The sequence below is a fragment of the Vicia villosa genome, linkage group LG1 (genome assembly GCF_029867415.1).
Source record: "Vicia villosa cultivar HV-30 ecotype Madison, WI linkage group LG1, Vvil1.0, whole genome shotgun sequence".
NCBI classification, from domain to species: domain Eukaryota; kingdom Viridiplantae; phylum Streptophyta; class Magnoliopsida; order Fabales; family Fabaceae; genus Vicia; species Vicia villosa.
This window is the reverse complement of record NC_081180.1, coordinates 167,488,222-167,507,745: the sequence shown is the minus strand read 5'-3', so window position 1 is coordinate 167,507,745 and position 19,524 is coordinate 167,488,222. Positions and strand designations below refer to the sequence as shown.

At 36.4% G+C, this 19,524-nt stretch overlaps 1 protein-coding gene across 1 annotated transcript; it reads right to left on the bottom strand.

The window, feature by feature from the left end:
• Positions 1–15,645: 15,645 nt before the first annotated feature.
• LOC131620049 (auxin-induced protein 6B-like) lies at positions 15,646–16,183 on the bottom strand. The gene has a single exon (XM_058891076.1). The coding sequence runs from the start codon at positions 16,142–16,144 to the stop codon at positions 15,818–15,820; it is 327 nt and encodes a 108-aa protein (XP_058747059.1). The 5' UTR covers positions 16,145–16,183; the 3' UTR covers positions 15,646–15,817.
• Positions 16,184–19,524: the final 3,341 nt, after the last annotated feature.

Here is a 19,524-nt window from a genome sequence, read left to right as displayed (position 1 = left end):
TTATAGTTGAAACAATAAAAGAAAATTCTAAAAAAGTACTTAGATATCAAATTTCTCATTAATTTAAGGATTAAATATACAACACCCCTATAATATTATTGAAATTTGTTTTAGGCCCTTATATTAACACCTGCTAAAACATGCCGCAACAGCACCACAATAGTGTAGCTAAGAGTAGCAATACATTTGCATATACATCCCACAATGCAACATAACACACTATGCATCACAATTAAGTTATACGTAGTTATTACAACACAACATGCAACTACAAATCAAACAGCACCATCACGTGACAAAATACTAATTTTCTATACAAAAAAATATTTTAATAGCAAAGTACATTGTGTTAGCTTTCCAACTCTTCGAACGACACTCAAAACGGACACCCAGAACTCAAGTTATGAATTTTTGAAGTTTTTACACAAATGCAAACACCGACATCATACACCGACACCACAAAACCTCATTACACACTAACTAAATTTATTTTCAGAAATATGAAACTATTTTTACAAGAAATTAAGTTTTATTAGCATTCCACACGTTCAAACGACGCGTCAAACAGACACCCAAGTAAAAAGTTATGAATTTTACAAGTTTTGAAAAATGTTGCCAGCTTCAGGAAATTGATTTCCCCAATACTGGAAATCGATTTTCTCACTTCCAAAGGCCAATTTACACAGTTTTTGCACTGGAAATCGATTTTTCAAAAAGGGATAATCCATCTCCATTGCGTAGAAGCAAATTTCCTTCTACATATTTTCAAGTTACGAAACCCATTGTTTTCCTACTCTAAACAACCTCAAACATCCCATAACCCACAATTCATAATTTTCAAGTGTTGTGTACATTCACATACGGTATTAGCAATATTCCAATACACTAAAATCACCATTTAGGTATACAATCACACACTTTCACTATGTCAAATGGAAACACCGACACTGATACTGTCATCACATCAAGTACCCCAAAAGAGAAGGTAATCACAGAATTTCACCAACATACTATTTCATTAGCATTTCAATTCATATGAATAATTCACAATCCACAAATATTACATACATACCAGAACGAACATAATTCCAAAACCACAACTCGAAAGCATCAAAACACGCACAAATCATAACACACATATACAAAACATCAATTACCCAAACACCATATCAATTATGGTTCATCAATCGATTTAATTTCTCCAAGCAACAATCAATTCCAACAAAATCAAACATGGAGAGAAAAGCAATACAATTAGGCATAATCATGCCCCATTGTCATGCAAAACCCTTATTTAAGAAGAACCTCACCCTTACCTTGGTATCCTAGCGATGAGTTCTTCAACCTCTTCTATGGTGTTCTCTCTTGAGCCCTAACTTTTCCTCTTCTTCCTTTCTCTATTATTTCTCTTTTCACGTACTGACTACTTCTCCCCTCCATTTTCCCTTTTCTATTATTTTATTATATTATGTTATTATTACTAATTCCAGGTAATTATAATAATAATAATAATTATTATAATAATAATTCTAACACTTATTTAATTTAAATAATACACACCTAATATTATTTAAATAAATAACTACTAACTAGTATTACTAATTAATTTAATTAGCCTTACCTATCATGCCACCAAGTTCTACATTTTTACTCACACACCCTCAACACCTAAAATTATATTTTCTAAGGCTATCACCCTACATCAAAGAGCTCTCTAATACACCAAAACACCAATCACACAAAAATATCATAAAACATCACATAATTAAATTACGAAAATAGTTTAAATTAAAGCAGGGCATTACAACTTGGCTTGAACTAGTATCTTTAATCTCCGATGCTGAATCTATGGGGGTACCTGCATGGTTAGTACTCCTACTCCCAAGTCAGTTATGGCTCAAGATAATCATTATGAAAGTGGATATTAGAGATTGTGTACATGAAAAATCTCTTAAGAAGGTATTTATACCTTGGGCTTAATGGAGCGGACAAGATAATTAGGCCTTGCTTGGGCCTTTGGCCGACATGGAAGAGTGGTTTAGCAATTATGGCCAGCCTTCAAGAGTGGTTGTTTATGCTTTAGCGAGAATGTATCACTTTGGTTTTTCCAAAGAGTAATCGGAAACGTGAGCATTAAATATGGTTCCATCATTGAAACATTTTGCCATTTTTCTTTTAATGTGTGATCTCAAAAAGTAGAGAGGGACATGAGGCAATGTACTGGGTACTTGAATGCACTTTAGTTCGATTGTGTACCCAAGGTGAAATCTGATGGTTGGTTTTCACTTGTCTCTTACTTTAAATCTGACCCATTCTATTGCCTTTGCTTAAATAAGGATAGAAGAAATTTGGGGGAATTTTTTTGTAACCTATTAGATTGAGTTTCCCTTATTCCTCCGAAAATTTTCCCCTTCTTTAAGAGTGTTTTTCGTTGAGTATCTGTCATCTCACATTTAAAGCTTTTAAGCTTTGACCTTCATCCTTCACATTGTTGTGTTTGGCCTCACACTTTAACACACTTTTCTCCAACTAAAGCTTTTTTTCTTCAAGCCTTTTTTATTTCTTTGTTAAGATGAGTGTTAACCATATTATAATAGAGAGTGGTCTAGAGAGTAGTGTTTCGTCCTCTTCAAATAAGGAAGTGGAATTTGAATCACATTCAATTTATTTACTTAAGAGGGAATTTAAACTAGAAGTCATCTTTGTGATTGATGATTCAAAAATGGAAGGAGCATCTAGAGGTTATCTTTCAGACAGAGCTTCTTCTAGGGATTCTCCGAAGGCTCTATTTTCCAGAAAAATATGATAGGGGTGAGAAACTTGTTGATAAGTTGAGGCCTCCCCCTATCTTGATTGAGGCGGAAATAAAAGCCGCCATCAAATGAGGGAACATGTCATTATCTTTGTTTGGCTATATAGGTGAACGAGTGGTTGTGAGCCCAGTGATGTTGAAATTGCATGTTATTCAAAGTGTAAGGGGAAGTCTAACGTGGTGTCTTGGATTAGTCATTGTGATCACTTTAAAACTAATGAACTGGATCGAAGGAGGCGTCAGTTAGTTCAATCAGATAACGCCAATAGATACCATCAGGGGCCGCCGAAGGAGTGAGTGTAACGCCCGTATAATTTTAATATTAATTTAATCAAGAATATTGAATTAATAATTAGAATTATTAAGGATTTTGAGAAAATAATAAATAAATAATGGTTTATAGCATTTGGGCCATGTGAGAAATAGTAAAAGGGGGGGTGTGATATAGGAAGGCCCTTTACTAATATTATTATTATTTTCATAAAATAATTGGAATTGGGAAGAAAGAAAGAACGTGAAAGAACAGAAGTCTGAGGAACGAGGAACGTGAAGGAGAACGGTAGAGGGAGAGACCAAGAATCAAGAAATTTGTCTAAGGTAAGGGGGGACTTATCTGATTATCATCTATTATAGGGTTAGGGGTTGATAATACTGAATAGATGTGGAATTCGGGTCGATTGAGTCATATGATAGGTTTAGGGATTGAGTCAATTGTAGGATGTTTGATCTCTATGTTTGAATCTATGATGTCTGCGTTGTTATGGTCTCAATTGATGTGTAATTGGTGTATTATGAGACGTATTTTGTGTTGTTTGTGCATTCTATTTCTCTAGGTTCGTACTGGTATGGTTTGGGTGTGTTTGGAATGCATAGAATGCTGTTTTCTGCAGGTTGGGGTTTCTGAAATCGCCGGTTCGCGCCGCGTGCACAGGGTGGCGCCGCGAACAGGTGGGCAGAATGCCAGGAAGTTGTGATACGCTCAGGTCGCGCCGCGTACCTGTGTTCGCGCCGCGAAGGCGTAACTTCTTCTCGTTTCGCGCCGCGTGTGGATGTTTGCGCCGCGAACAGCTCGGCAGAGAGCCAATGAATTTTTGGGACGCTCAGTGCGCGCCGCGAACTGGTGATGGCGCCGCGTGCTGTTGGTGTTTTGAGATATTTTAAAAGTCCAAAGATGCATAACTTTTTAACCGTTGGTCCGTTTGATGCGCCGTTTTGAGCTAAACGAACCTTGTAGGATAATCTATATGATGATGATTGATTGTTTTTAGAATGATGAAAATACATGTATGCTATTCTTGTTGAGTATGATGATTGATGCAAATACGTGTATGTTTTGTGTATGATGATTATGGAATTGTAATTGAATGATGTTAATATATATGAACATACTTGAATGATGATGATGATGTTGATGATTGATGATGATGATAGTAGAAGTATGTTGTATATGTTGCATTCATTCATGCTCATTGATGATACTGTATCCATAAGGGTGTGTTGGATCAGTGAAGGGCATGATTCCCATCGTGTGGAATGTGTGCTGGCAGGGCCGTATCTTGGACGATGTTGGATCGGTCATGGGTTATCCCCATTTGATGATGATTGGTACCACATGCATAGTGTCAATTCATACATATGCATAATTTATAACATGATTGGATGTATTCCAGTGTTGTAAATATTAATGATGTATTGATTTTGGTTTGATTGTTGTGAATGTCTGTTTATGAAACAATTGGGTGAATGATACAACTGTGATGTGTTATGGCTTTATAACCTTATAACATTTGTTAATTATGATGAGACTCACCCTTACATGTTGTCATTTTCAAATTGAGGATAGCGGTTGTTCGACTCGGTGAGGATTAGCTCATGAGTCAGTGTTTTAGTAGCGTCAGGTGTCATGCTCTGATAGTTGTAACACTGGGGACGCGATTGTTTAGAGTTTATGATTATGACTCTAGTTATGTTTTGATGTTTTGAAGGATAAGTTTTAAAGATGTTAAACTTAGTCCGTTTTTGATAAATTTCCGCTGTGTGAACATGAAACGTTTTAATTTATGATGATTACCTCAGTGAATGCATGACATGACTGAATGATGTTTGTTTATTATGAATTGTGGCACCCTTATTTCATGTACTCTGAATAATTGTTTTAAAATTGCCGCGGGGTTAGTAAGGGGTGTTACAGTGAGGACTCCTTCCACTCTGAATACTTCCGAGGCTATAACCAATGCTGACATTTGGGTCGACAATTCCTCATGTTAGTTGATTCTTTCTGTAAGTCCCGTAGAGAGCATATGTAGCTTTTTCGAAGGTTGCCTGATTCCTCTGTACGAATGCCCCTTTTCTAATTTTGAAGCAGGTGTGATGAACAGTTTGAAGGTTGCCCCCTCGCAACTTCATCTGGGAGCATGGATGTTAGAACAAGATTTGTTCTAATCAATATTCTTAGTTTTGATGATAACAATGTATATGAATTTTGCTTGAGACAATGTGGTACTCTAATCCTATGCAATTTCCATTTCAGGAAATATATAAAGAGTACGCACAAAATCAGCACAAGAAGCACTGACTCAGAAGGTTCAAGTATGCAACATCAGAACATGCTCTCGCAAGACATCAGAAGATGGTCAAGCAGAATCAGAACATGGTCTTTTGAAGCATCAGAAGAACTTGAGATCAGAAGCAGAAGCACTGAAGTTCTCATGGTATCACGCTAGAAACACTTCAAGGTCAGAAGACAAGAAGATGCTCTGCACCAAGCTGCTATGACTCTGATATATTCAAACGTTGTATCTACAAAGATCAGATCAGAAGCAAGTACAAGATAGTAGGCTACGCTGACTGACAAAAGGAACGTTAGAAGCTATTAAAGGCAACGTCAGTTAAAGCAGGAAAAGCAAGGCTCGAGGTAGTTGACAAAAGAGTGAAACATTAAATGCAATGCTGTACGGATCACGCAACGCATTAAATGCTCCCAACGATCATCTTCTCAAACGCCTATAAATAGAAGTTCTGATGAGAAGCTAAAAAAAAACAACTTTGCGCAAACATACAGAAACGCTGTCAAATTCAAAAAGCTCTCAAATTTCATCTTCAACCTCACTTCATTACTGTTGTAATATCTTAGTGAGATTAAGCTTAAACATTAAGAGAAATATCACAGTTGTGATTATAGCTTTTTAAGAAGCATTGTATAACTCTTGTAAGAATTTGTTTACATTAATTTGTAAAGAACTAGAGGAGATCAAGTTGTGATCGGATTCTCTAGAAAGTCTTAGAGGGTATCTAAGCATTGTGTTCCTAGAGTGATCAGGTTGTGATCAGAATACTCTAGAAGACTTAGAGGGTATCTAAGTGGAAAACCATTGTAATCTTGTGTGATTAGTGGATTAAATCCTCAGGTGAGGTAAATCACTCTAAGGGGGTGGACTGGAGTAGTTTCGTTAACAACGAACCAGGATAAAAATATTATGTTCATTGCTTTTATCTTAAGAGTTTTTAAAGTCACACTTATTCAAACCCCCCCCCCTTTCTAAGTGTTTTTCTATCCTTCAATGGGCTTATATAAAGGTGTTCCAAATATGTACCGAGCGTAAATCTTGGAAACCTTTTTTGGAACTCTTTTTTTATCTCTTTTATGCGGCCCACACCTATTAGGATGATGCCCAAGATCACTGATTGATCTTTCTTCGCCCACAGCTTCATTGGTTCAATTCTTTTACCAATGACTGGGGTGATTTCCTTAGGAGTTTCATGCCAGTGAGACACATTTCTCCTACGGGTTCATTTTGCCTTATGTTTACCTTTTGCTTCGGTCAGATTTACTTGGTCTTGCAAGACTGGCTTTTTGAAGTAGTGGTCTCGAGCTCAATTTCGTCGGCCTCTTTCTTCATATCATACTCGGCTAATTCCTCTTTCCTTCGAGGAGGTAGAAATGAAGGAGGATCTGCACGCTTGATATCAGGCGTTCAATTATGAAGAAGGATTTGACACTAATGACGCACTCCCTTCTCAACAAAAGAAGAAGCAGATTGATACTTATGTGATTATCAGCGCCCGCCAATTTAGAGAGACAAACACTCTCTAGTGAGGATGGGGACTCAGGGCATCTCTTTTTTAATAAGTTAGACTAATATCTTTTAGATAATATATTCATTTGCTTGATTCTGACTCTTTTTGATATTTTAAATGATAATTTTCAATCTGATTATAACTCGCAGAAAATATTGTGATATATCTTACCTGAAACGAATAGAAATGGAGTTTCTAATTAATTTCCACTATCAATGTATTATTATGTATGTACCATTGTGCACGTTCTTTTGCTCAGCCCCTGCTCACTAAATAGACAACAAAAAGTGTGTGTTTGTAAATGAGAGTTTGTTGATTAGACACACCCCACCTATCCCCCTAACCTTCGAAAAGAAAGATATTATCCAACTGATTTATGGCCCTGCCTATATTATCAAAGCTAAACATCACTAACTATTATCATAATATTTATTGATATCAAACATTTCCATAGGTTTAAATTCAACATCTAACATATGAAGTTATGAACCACTAATAAGTTTCCATCAATGTGTTATTATGTGTGTTCTTTTCCTCAGGCTCCATCTCTCTAAAACAAACAGCAAAAAATGAGTGTTTCTATACTAAAAAGGCCCCAATTGAATTAAATAATGTACTTCTATACTTCATTGAAACAGCTAACCATATAGGGGCCGGAGTGGACAAATCACTTATCATTCACTCATAATTTATCAATCATCACTTTCCGTTCTCATATGTTTCCAAAACTTTTCATAACAGTTGCAAAGAAAACTAATGCCAGGTTGATATTGCAGTATGATCTGTGACCGACGGATCATGTTCAACTAATGTTTGTTATTTGCATAATGGATCAGCTTTCATATGATATCCACACATTGTCACTCTTTCATCGACATTTTCTTTATCCATATCTTGAGTTTCCCTTCACATGCGCGCCTTCTAATAAATTTATGTTTGCTTAAATAGACTTTTAACTAAACTTTTTATTTCAGATTAGTTCATTATTTAATAAAAGGTGTAATTAAAATTTTAAATACATATATATTAGTTGTTGGAATTATGATTGTTTTTTTGTGTAGGGCAACTGTTTAGAAATATTGTAGGCTTGAATAGAAACTGGATAAGTAGGAGAATTATTTATGGAAGAGAGAACTTTGTATTTTGCTTGATACAAATGTGTGAGTTTACATCTTTATTTATAGTACTCTAAGGAGAACTCTAGACTCACTAATTCTAGAGAGTTCTTAATCCTAGAAATTCAAAGAGTATTCTAGAGAATATTACAATAATAGGAAATATCTAGACTCTCCAAATACTACAAGAATTCTCTAGAAACACTACCCAAAATTATCTAAGCCCAAAATTACTAGACCCAAGAATACCATTAATAATTAGGTCCAAATCAAGTTTATATTTCAACATCCCCCTTAAACTTGATTTGTGACTCCAAGCATACTCCTTAGCTTCACGAAAGTTTACAACTTTAGTGGCTTGGTGAAAATGTCGACAGCTTGATCTTGAGACATCACATACTTCAACTTTACCTCCTTTCTCTCGATGCATTATCTTATGAAGTGGTAACGGGTGTCGATGTGCTTACTTCTTTCATGAAAGACGGGATTCTTTGCTAAAGCAAGTGCTAATTTATTGTCAACACATATTTCCGTAGGATCTTTTTGTGGCATCTTTAACTCTTTCAACAAGTTCCTTAGCCCAACTACATGACAAACACATGATGTGGCGGCGACATACTCGGCTTCACAAGTTGATAGTGTGACTATAGGTTGCTTCTTTGACATCCAAGTGAAAGCAGTATCTCCCATAAAGAACACAAAATCAGTAGTGCTCTTTCTATCATCCAAGTCTCCACTCCAATCGCTATCACTATAGCCAACAATGTCATAATTGTTAGAAGAGTAATAGTGCAAGCCAAAGTTTGTTGTACCTTTGATGTATCGAAGGATTCTCTTTGCCGCCTTGAAGTAAGTTGTTGTTGGAGTTTTCATGTAGCGACTTACGACTCCTACGGCATAGAGAATATCCGGCCTTGTACATGTCAAGTAACGTAAACTTCCAACCAAACTTTTGTAAAGAGTTGGATCCACAATCTCTCCATTTTCATGCTTGCTCAACTTGCTTCCACATTTCATCTGGGTGCCAACTGGATTGGCGTCATCCATCTTGAATTTCTTAAGTACTTCTTTGGCATAACCTTCTTGGGTGATGAAAATTCCTTTGTCTCCTTGCTTTACTTCGATGCTGAGATAATACGCCATGAGCCCCATGTCTGTCATCTCAAATTCATTAGACATGTCTTTCTTGAACTCTTCGAACATGCTTGGATTGTTCCCTATGAAAATCAAGTCATCTACATACAATCACACAATCAAAATATCTCCACTTTGTGCTTTGATATAAAGTGCATGCTCATAAGGACACTTGATGAAGTTCTTGTCTTGAAAGTACTTGTCGATTCGAACATTCAAAGCTCTTAGTGCTTGCTTAAGACCATACAACGCCTTCTTCAACTTCAAGACTTTTTCTTCTTTCCCTTTTACTTCATAACCCAATGGTTGCTCGGTATAAACTTCTTCTTCGAGGAAACCATTCAAGAAGGCCGACTTCACATCCATTTGATAGATCTTCCATTTATTTTGGGCTGCCAAAGAAATGATCAGTCTAATAGTTTCAAGACGAGCAACGGGAGAAAATACTTCATCATAGTCAATTCCTTGTCTTTGAATATATCCTTTCGCCACCAATCTTGCTTTATACCTCTCCACGTCTCCTTTTGCATTCTTCTTCGCCTTGTACACCCATCTTACTCCGATTGCTTTGTGTCCTCGTGGAAGCGCAGTAAGTTCCCACGTATCATTCTTCGTGATTGACTTGATTTCTTCGTCCAAGGCGTCTCTCCACTTTATGTTTTCCGCCGCTTCTTGGTAGCTTAGAGGCTCACAATCATCAAAAAGACAAAAGAGGTTAATGTCGTTTAGGTTTTCGGTTACCTCATAAATATCTTCAATGCTCTTTAGTTGTGGTGTCCTCTCACTTGAGCTTGTTTCTTCCAAAATTGGTGTCGGTGAGATCGGTGGGGTAAGATGTTCCCCTATCATTGGTTGTTCAATTTCTTCTTCTTCTTCAAAGTAAGGAAGAAAATCATACCTTTCTTCTTGAACACTTTAATCCCAACAATCTTCTTCATCGAACTCCACGTCGCGGTTTATGACGATCTTTCCACTATTTGGATTATAAAGCTTGTATCCTTTGGAACTTGAGTCGTAACCAACAAACACATATTTCTCACTTTTATCATCGAGCTTTGTTCTTCTTTCTTTTGGAACATGGGTATAGGCAATACTTCCAAACACTTTAAGATGACAGATCTCGAGCTTCCTTCCACTCCATGCTTCTTGTGGTATCGTCTCGTGCACACTTCTTGTTGGGGAGCGATTTGTCAAGTAAACCACACATGCCACTACTTCGGCCCAAAACTCCTCCGGCATCCTCTTGCTCCTCAGCATGCTTCGCACCATGTTCAGTATGGTTCGGTTCTTTCTTTATGCTACTCTATTTTGTTGTGGCGATCTTGGTCCAGTCAGTGGACGACGGATTCCATGGTCTTCACGTTATTTGTTGAACTCATTTGAAGTGAACTCTCCTCCTCGATCAGATTTTATGGCCTTAATGGAAAGACCACTTTCTTTCTCCACAAGAGATTTGAACTTCTTAAAGTTTTAAAACACTTTTGACTTCTCCTTCAGGAAATAAACCCATGTTTTTCTGGAATAATCATCAATAAATATGAGAAAGTACTTACTCTTGGAAAAAGATTTGGGTTTGATTGGTCCACAGACATTTGTGTGTATGAGCTCTAGCGGCTTTATGGCTCTTGATGTTGATTCCTTTGGAAAGCTTTTTCGGAATTGTTTCCCAATTAGACATCCTTCGTAGAGTTGGTCTAGGTGGTTGATTCTAGGCAAGCCTCTCACCATCTCCTTCTTTGCCAAACGTTCTAGACCATCGAAGTTGAGATGCCCGAATCGTAGATGCCATAGCCATGAAGAATCGGTATAGCAAGCCTTGAGACACTTTGCCACATTATTTTGAATGTTCAAAAGGAACATTCTATTCTTTGACATAGGCACCTTAGCAATCAAGTTATGTCTACAATCTCTTAAGAAAAGACTGTGTTCTTTCAAGTGGATGTCATAGCCTTTCTCTAATAATTGTCCCAAGCTCAAAATATTATTCTTCATGTTAGGCATATAATAGACATTGGATATGAATTGATGACTACCATTCTTCAAACGTATGAGAATTTTACCTTTGCCTTTGACCGGTATCTTTGAGTTATCTCCAAATGAGACATCGCTAATTGTTGCTTCATTGATCTCTACAAACATGCTTCGATCACCACACATGTGGTTGCTTGCGCTAGTGTCGAGGTACTACTTGTTTCTTTTATCTTCAACTTGGTTTGGACATGCTAGTAGAAAAGTTTCTTCTTCTCCACCTTTTTCTTCTACAAAGTTAGCTTTCTCTTCAACCTTCTTCGAGAATCTACACTCGGATGCATAGTGACCAATCTTGTTGTAATTGAAGCACTTGATTTGTGATTTTTCGTACCTCGACCATGAATTTTCTCTTCCACGACCTCTTGTCGCTTGTGCATTCCAAATTTTTTCTTCATTTTTGAAGTTGTTAGAGTAGTTGTTGTAACATCCTCTTCCTTCTCCTCCACGTCCTCGTCCATGTCCACGATCTTGACCACGACCTCGTCCTCTTTGGCTCTTGTAGTTTACATAGTGTGCTTCCTTTATGTTGAGTTGTAGTAGTTGCTCTATAGCCTCCTTTTGTTTAGTTTTTCTCTTTTTTTTTTTCTTCATATGCTTGTAAGGAACCCATGAATTGCTCAATGGTCATGGTCTTTAAATCCTTGTTTTCTTCAATGTTGGTAACAATGAAGTCAAAACTTGGATTTAAAGTGCGAAGTATTTTCTCCAAGACATTCACATCATCAACATCTTCACCATTTCTTTTAAGTTGATTGACTACGGCTAATATTCGAGAAAAATAATCAGAAATTGATTCAGACTCCTCCATAAATAAATGTTAAAAGTCACCTCTAAGAGTTTGAAGATGAATCTTTTTTACCTACTCAACTCCTTTGTTGCAAGTTTGAAGCTTATCCCATGCTTCTTTGGCCGTTGTTGCGTTGGATATATTCTCAAAAGTATCTTCATCCACCGATTGATAAATGAGGAAGAGAGCTTTCTTGTCTCTCTTTCTTGACTCCTTCAATGTATCTTTTGCACCTTGACTTAGTGAGGCTTCATCTTGCTCCTTGAAGCCTTTCTCAATGACATCCCACACATCTTGAGATCCTAGTAGCGCCTTCATCTTGATACTCCAATTATCATAGTTTTTCTTTGTGAGCATCGGCATTTGAAAAGGGAAACCTCCATTCTCCATCTTTAGAGGACCTTGAAGCTCTGGTACCACTTTGTTGGAATTATGATTGTTTTTTTGTGTAGGGAAAGTGTTTAGAAATATTGGAGGATTGAATAGAAACTTGATAAGTAGGAGAATTCTTTATGGAAGAGAGAACTTTGTATTTTTCTTGATACAAATGTGTGAGTTTACATCTCTATTTATAGTACTCTAAGGAGAACTCTAGACTCACTAATTCTAGAGAGTTCTTAATCCTAGAAATTCAAAGAGTATTCTAGAGAATATTACAATAATAGGAAATATCTAGACTCTCCAAATACTACAAAAATTCTCTAGAAACACTACCCACAATTATCTAAGCCCAAAATTACTAGGTCCAAGAATACCATTAATAATTAGGCCCAAATTAAGTTTATATTTCAACATTAGTTGACGTGGTTTTTCTAATAGGTTTAGACAATAACTTTAAATTTTACTGATTTCATATTACATGACTTTTTTTAATCCTACATGATTTTGAGTGACTCGTCATTTTATGACTTGAAACAATCTAATAGTAATTGTCCTTGGCAAAAAGGTACTGATGCATGACACTCCTGAATTTGGATCTCTCCAATTACTTTTTGTTATATTATATTTTGATCAAATGGTTAGAAAAAAAAGATAAAAAATCTGCATTAAAAATAGGCAAAATCAAATGGTTAGACTAAAATCCAAGAGCTGGAAATTGAACAAGACAGATAGCAGTAGAGGAAATGTATGAGAGGATCCATTTTCGACACTCTTATGCTTGTAGAGCTGACCAATAGACTTGGATTTGGGATCCCTAGGATGTAGTAACCGTTCCACTTTGACTGAAAAAAGGTGTTGACTACCCATCTCTTGAGGAGTCGTGATCAAGAACTCATATAAATGCATTTATAGGTTATGTACACGTAAATCCCCCATGTTTTTTATCTGGGCAAGTAATTAGCGGGGTGAGGGTTATATCTAGGCGTCATGTTCTGGGGAGATTGCTTTATGAGGCTTGGCCCACCACCTCCTTGTCAAGGGGCCTTTTCAAATATATCACTATACAGTTCCTCAAGCACGGGGATTTATAAAGGGCAAAGTGTTTTAGACTCATCATTTATTTCAATGAAAACCCTTTCAGTTCAGGGTGAGTCCCTCAATTAAGGGCGAATCTCTCGGTTGAGGCGAGTCCCTCTGTGAGAGGCGAGTCCCACAGTCAAAGGAAAGTATCGCTCAGTTCGGGGTGGGTCATCACCCTCCTACATGGTGTCTCCTGAGTAACATTTTGTCTTGTCAATTCTAGAAGTTTCCTTAATAGAAAAAGGGCTTCTGATCTCGATCTTCTGGAATTCTATGTTGGCGCGCTCCCAATATATATTTCCGTATTGACCATAGATTCCGCACTCGGATTCATATCTATGTCGGTTGGAGTCTTTCCTAGACGATCGATCAAAATTTGCATTAGTCTCAAATGGGTTGTTGAACCGGGCATTAAGTTTCTTTTCTTGGTTGATTAAGGGTTGTGCTAATTTATTCAATATCTCATTCACAATACGGATCTCACGGCGCCCCGGTTTCTTCTTGGAGAAAATATCCTAAAACAGGTCCTTCTCAAATATCCAACATTTAAGGCCCTCTTCAACTCCTTTTACCCCTATAGCTACTTTCGTGAATGAGTCGGATGTATGACCGTAGGCTATCTTTCTTCCATAGTGTTATCCCGCTTAGAGAAGAAATTGTCACTGGTTTCCTTTTCTGAGCCGTGAAATAGGTGGTGAAGCTCTCACAGATATTGGTCCATGACTCAATGCTCTCATCCGATAGAACTTGAACTAGAGTCTAGAAGATTCGGTCAGAGTTAGTATAAATAGTTTGCACTTTGCTTCTTCATCAGCAAGAAAGTAATTTAAATAATCATCAACAACTTGTACATGCTTGTCGAGATCTTCTTTCCCGTCGTACTCCTACAGATTTGGGGGCTTCCAGCGAGTTCAGTAATTTATTGTCTAGTTTACAGGCCCAAAGAGGATGCTTTTGCAGATTTTTAGCAAGTGGTTTCTCTACTTGTTCCTGAAGAGTAACATAGCTACAATGGTCTTCCACGGGGCTTTGACGAGGAGTTTGACATCTCTTGCTCTTCTGGTTATTCGGAGATTTTGGAGCTTAGTGTCTCTATGAAGATACTGGCTCTAGAAGGATAATTTGATTATTCTTCAAAACAACTTTCTGCACGGTGTTCCCCATCTCATACGTTGTGTAGGCTTTCTTAAAGACGAAGTCTTTCACCTGTGAGTTTTTTTGCCGACCTATGTTATACATAATTTCCAGTAAGTAATTATCACCAAGTACTATGAGGCTAGCCTGAAATAGCTGGAAGCCAAAAAATGCTTCATATCTCGAGGCCGATGGTGGTGTTGGAGGTATGAGCGAAGGCTCCCATTTTGGAAACTGCAGAGTGGATCATGTGATATTAGGAGGTTTGAGTAAATTTAGATGCAACTGGCATTTTACAACGACTTAATCCACTTCGCCTAGAGAAGTAGGAGGTGGTTGATTTCATGTGGCTTGAGCGTAAGTAGTAGCGGCTTGAGAAAAGTGAAAGAAATATGAATTTGAAAATTGTGTATATGACAATGGGGCGCTCTCCATTTATATAGATGAGAAGATGTAACCACCTGTTATCTTTAAGGAGTGAAATATAGGGAGTCGTTGAATGTAATTTGGACATGAATATCCTATGATCTTCCTCGAGATAGTATGTCTGCGCTGCTAGCAGTTGAACGAATAATGGCTTTCTCTAGGCCGGACCTATTGGCTTTTCATGTCAGCCCTAAACACTTTTCTTGTCTATATTATGTATATATCCAATATGAGTCGTGGTTTCTTATTATACGTGTAAACTTGAATCTACTTTTGGTTCATTTTCCAATCTTTTCATAATCGTATTTTTTCATCATCTATTTCTTTTAAATATAAAAATGCATATTATTATATTTGAACATATCACGAATTCACAAATATTTATTTGACGGTTGATTTTCAAAAATATTTATTCGAAATGAAATTACGAGTGAGTATAATTCGTGGTGTAACTCTTTTAGTATAATTTGATCCCTCCTATATATATATATATATATATATATATATATATATATATATATATATATATATATATATATATATATATATATATATATATATATATATATATATATATATATATATATATATATATATATATATATATATATATATATATATATATATATATATATATATATATATATATATCAAAACAAAGTACTCCCTCCTCTTATTGGTACAACGGTTCTGAACACATACTATTAGCCAAGAAATATCTTTGTTATTCCTAGACTCTAGTACTTAGTTAAACAAATATACTAAGTATCTTTAGTAAGATGACCAATATGCAGATATGAGTTTGAATAAATTTTCCGACCATCTGTGGTTACATCCTCTCTATGTTTTCCGACCATCTAGAATGTTCTGCAACTCCATCGGCCGGCACGGAACAACGAGAGTTCCCTTCTGTCTGAAACCATACTCCTCCCAAGCTTCATCAAGCAATCCCACAAAAGCAGGATCAGTTAAGTAATCCAACCGAACAATAAACCTTCTTGTTTCATCACCCTTCCTTGCAAGAATAGCAAAGTAGCCTTTCATTACATCATCAGCCAACTCACTTGTTCTTGTGGCATGATCTTCATTCCAGTAACTCAATGCATGCTTTCTTGGTACAAAGAGCGATAAACTCTTTTGTACCTTCCCAACAAAAGAACTAAGCATTTGGAAATAATAACCAAACTATTAACAAGTATTATATGAATTAATGACAACTTGAATATGATTTTAAGCCTTAAGTTTGGCTATTTATGATGATTTAAAATACGATATTTCTTAACTTTAGGTACGTATGCAAAGCCACTTAATATACACGGTACAATGCATTCAATGCAATTATATGATAGGTCAATTACTTCCATCTCATTAGTCAAAAAGCTCTTTACTTTCAAGGGAGGGCCAACACTTTGTTGTCTCTTGCCAAATCCAATACTCTTATTGTCTGATGATATGATTATCTTTATTTATTCGGCGACATAATTAGTCAAGTCGCAAAAATCTATTTGTGACGTGGTTTTGTTTGCTGTGGCGTGAAAATCACGTTACTAATGATCGTGTTTTTTTTTTAGTGTTTGGACTAGGCAAATAGTTTCTTTTGAACATTTAGTTCTGATTGACCTAGGTTCATGCAACTCCTACTATGAGATATTGTCCACTTTAAATGTAAGAATTTTCACGGTTTTGGTCTTTAAAAAAGAAATTTCATTAGGTTGAAGTATATGCATGTCGTATATAAGCTACCATTAACCTATATTAGTAAGTAATTTGACACTATTTTGACCAATCTGGAACACATTAAATTAACCGATCAAATTTTGATTACCAAGTAATTGTGATATAAAACTCTTTCAATGCACATGTAATTTTGTTTGAATTGCTTCAACATTTGTGGCTTGTATAAGGAGAAGAGGAATAGGGAGTTACCTCATTTAATTTGGATTGCCTTTATTTGGATTCTTTGGATTTTTCTAAACAATATTATTTTTGGAAATTTCTTAGTACACTTTATGAGGTGGAAAAGAATCATATAGAAAATCGAAATTCCTCTTTAGATTTTGAAAATATATTTTCGGACGCATCTTTTGCATTACACAACACACATAAAGATATCGTCACCCTATAGTCAAAGAAAATTTTATTCCGAAGATAAATCTCCGTCACATAGTATGCAAAGAATTTTTTACGCATTCTAGTCAGTTATTCGGAGACGTATTTCTAAACAATTGAAGCGGGAATTTGATAATCTGTCACCTTTGCATGTTAGATTATTCTAGAGATGCATCTCCGAAAAAATCAAATATATTATTGCTAAAAACAGCCACCTGCAGGATCAACCCCGTATCCAATTTTTTCATAAACCCTTTCTAAAAACTCTTCCATTCTCAATCATGATTTTCACTCCAAAACTTCATTTTTGTGTTTTATCAAATCAAAAGGAGCAAAAAAAAAGTTGAAATTCAAGGTAAAGCTCGGTAATTTTAAGCCTCATTGATCACATTAATCTTGTTTGGAAGCTGAAGAAAATTACGCCGTATCCGAAAATGTATCTCTGAATTCTCTATGAACTCATCCGTAGATGCTTTTTCTGAAGCTATATGTTCTGATTTTCTACCAATCTGTTTTGTTTTTAGATGTTGCTGAGCATTTGATTTTTTTCATTAGAAATGGTACATCCCGATGTTTTCCCCAAACCTATTATGTGTATGGATGCCTCACGTGTAGTTGTGACAGAGTTAGATGTTGGCAACTAATTTAAAAATGAACAAGAGTTTGAATTTCACGATCACATGCTTCAATGAATTCAAACAGAGGCATCCAAACTGAAGTTTGGTGTTGTAATCGAAAAGTACAATAATTGTTCGGATAGAAGAGGTGCATTTGTGACATTGACATGCGAAAGAAGTGGGAAATATAGACCTCATCTCCGGACTTTCAAACGAGATGATGAAACCAGTTCAAAAAAATGTGAGTGTCCCTTTAAGTTGTGTGGTTATCGATTGACAAATAACTAATGGAGTTTTAATGTGATATGTTGTTTACACAGCCATGATTTGTGTAAAAAGTTAGTTGGTCATCTAATTGCATTTCACTTCCTTCTGAAAGAGAAAGAATATGTTTCTGGCATGACATTGAATTTTGTGCAGCCGAAATAACATACTTGCAACCTTGAAGCGTAAAAGACCCTAGAATATTGCAATTATCAAGCAAGTGTACAATAGACACTATCAAACTAAATTAATGTTGAGGGAGATAGAACTGAAATGCAACACCTCTTGAAACTTCTAGATTATAATAACTACGTATATATGGTACCAAACGTGCAAGAATGAAGTAACCGTTGGAAATATATTTTAGACCTATCATGATTCCATAAAGTTGTTCATCAGATTTCTCATTGTGCTGATAATTGATTCAACGTATAAGACCAGCAAGCACATGCTTCCTGTTGTGAATTCAATGCCAAGAACAAAGTATAAAATAAGGAAGAAGAGGAACACAAGAATTGGTTATAACTGCTATTCTTTTACTTTCTCTTAAAACAAGATTACAAGTTTACAAGAATAACAAATAACCTCTCTCACCCTAAATTAGGATTTGCAGCTTAGCAATGATGAGAGACTAGTATGCTATTTATAATAAAACCTAACATACTAACTAATGGGCTTTTTCAGCAAGGCCCATTACACAAGCCAACTTAATAAACAAGCTAACTTAACAAATTAGGGTTTAAACACTAAAACCTAATTTAACATGCTAACAACCCTAGCATCTTCGACATCTGCATGCTCGACCCATCTTCGACTACAGCATGTACACTTCGACACCAGCATGTGAGCAACCCTTCGACTTCATGCTTAACTCTGTCGGACTGTCGAACCAAGAAGCTACCCTTCGACAATACTAGAGTTCGATCCAATATCTCACAAATCTCCACCTTGTACCTAACTCTACAACGTCAAGGAACAGACTAGCTTTCTTCACGCAGCTTTATCAACTGCATACAGTGGAAAAACTTGCAACTCGGCAATGTCTTGGTGATCATATCAGCAGCATTGTCTTCAGTCGAAACCTTCAGCACTTGGACTTCTCCACGCTCGATTACTCCTCTGACGAAATGCAGCCTCACATCAATGTGCTTAGTTCGCTCATGATAGGCTGAATTCTTCGACAGGTGTATTGCACTTTGACTATCACATTTAACAGTGATACCTCGACCTTGAAGTTTCAGCTCCTTCGCAAAACCTTCAAGCCACAATGCTTCTTTCACAGCTTCAGTGAGAGCAATATATTCCGCTTCAGTGGTTGATAGAGCAACAACCTTCTGAAGAGTTGCTTTCCAACTAATTGCTGTGCCAAACATAGTGAAAACATATCCAGAAATAGACTTTCTAGAATCCATACAACCTGCATAATCAGAGTCGACATATCCTTCTATTACTGCTTTACTATCTTCACCCAAGGCTCCACCATAAATTAGGACTCTATTCAGAGACCCATTTATGTACCTTAAAATCCACTTCAATGCTTGCCAGTGAGCCTTTCCA

Excerpts from the sequence above, each read along its gene's own strand:
- LOC131620049 (XM_058891076.1), bottom strand. The coding sequence starts at position 16,144 with ATGCTTAGTTCTTTTGTTGGGAAGGTACAAAAGAGTTTATCGCTCTTT.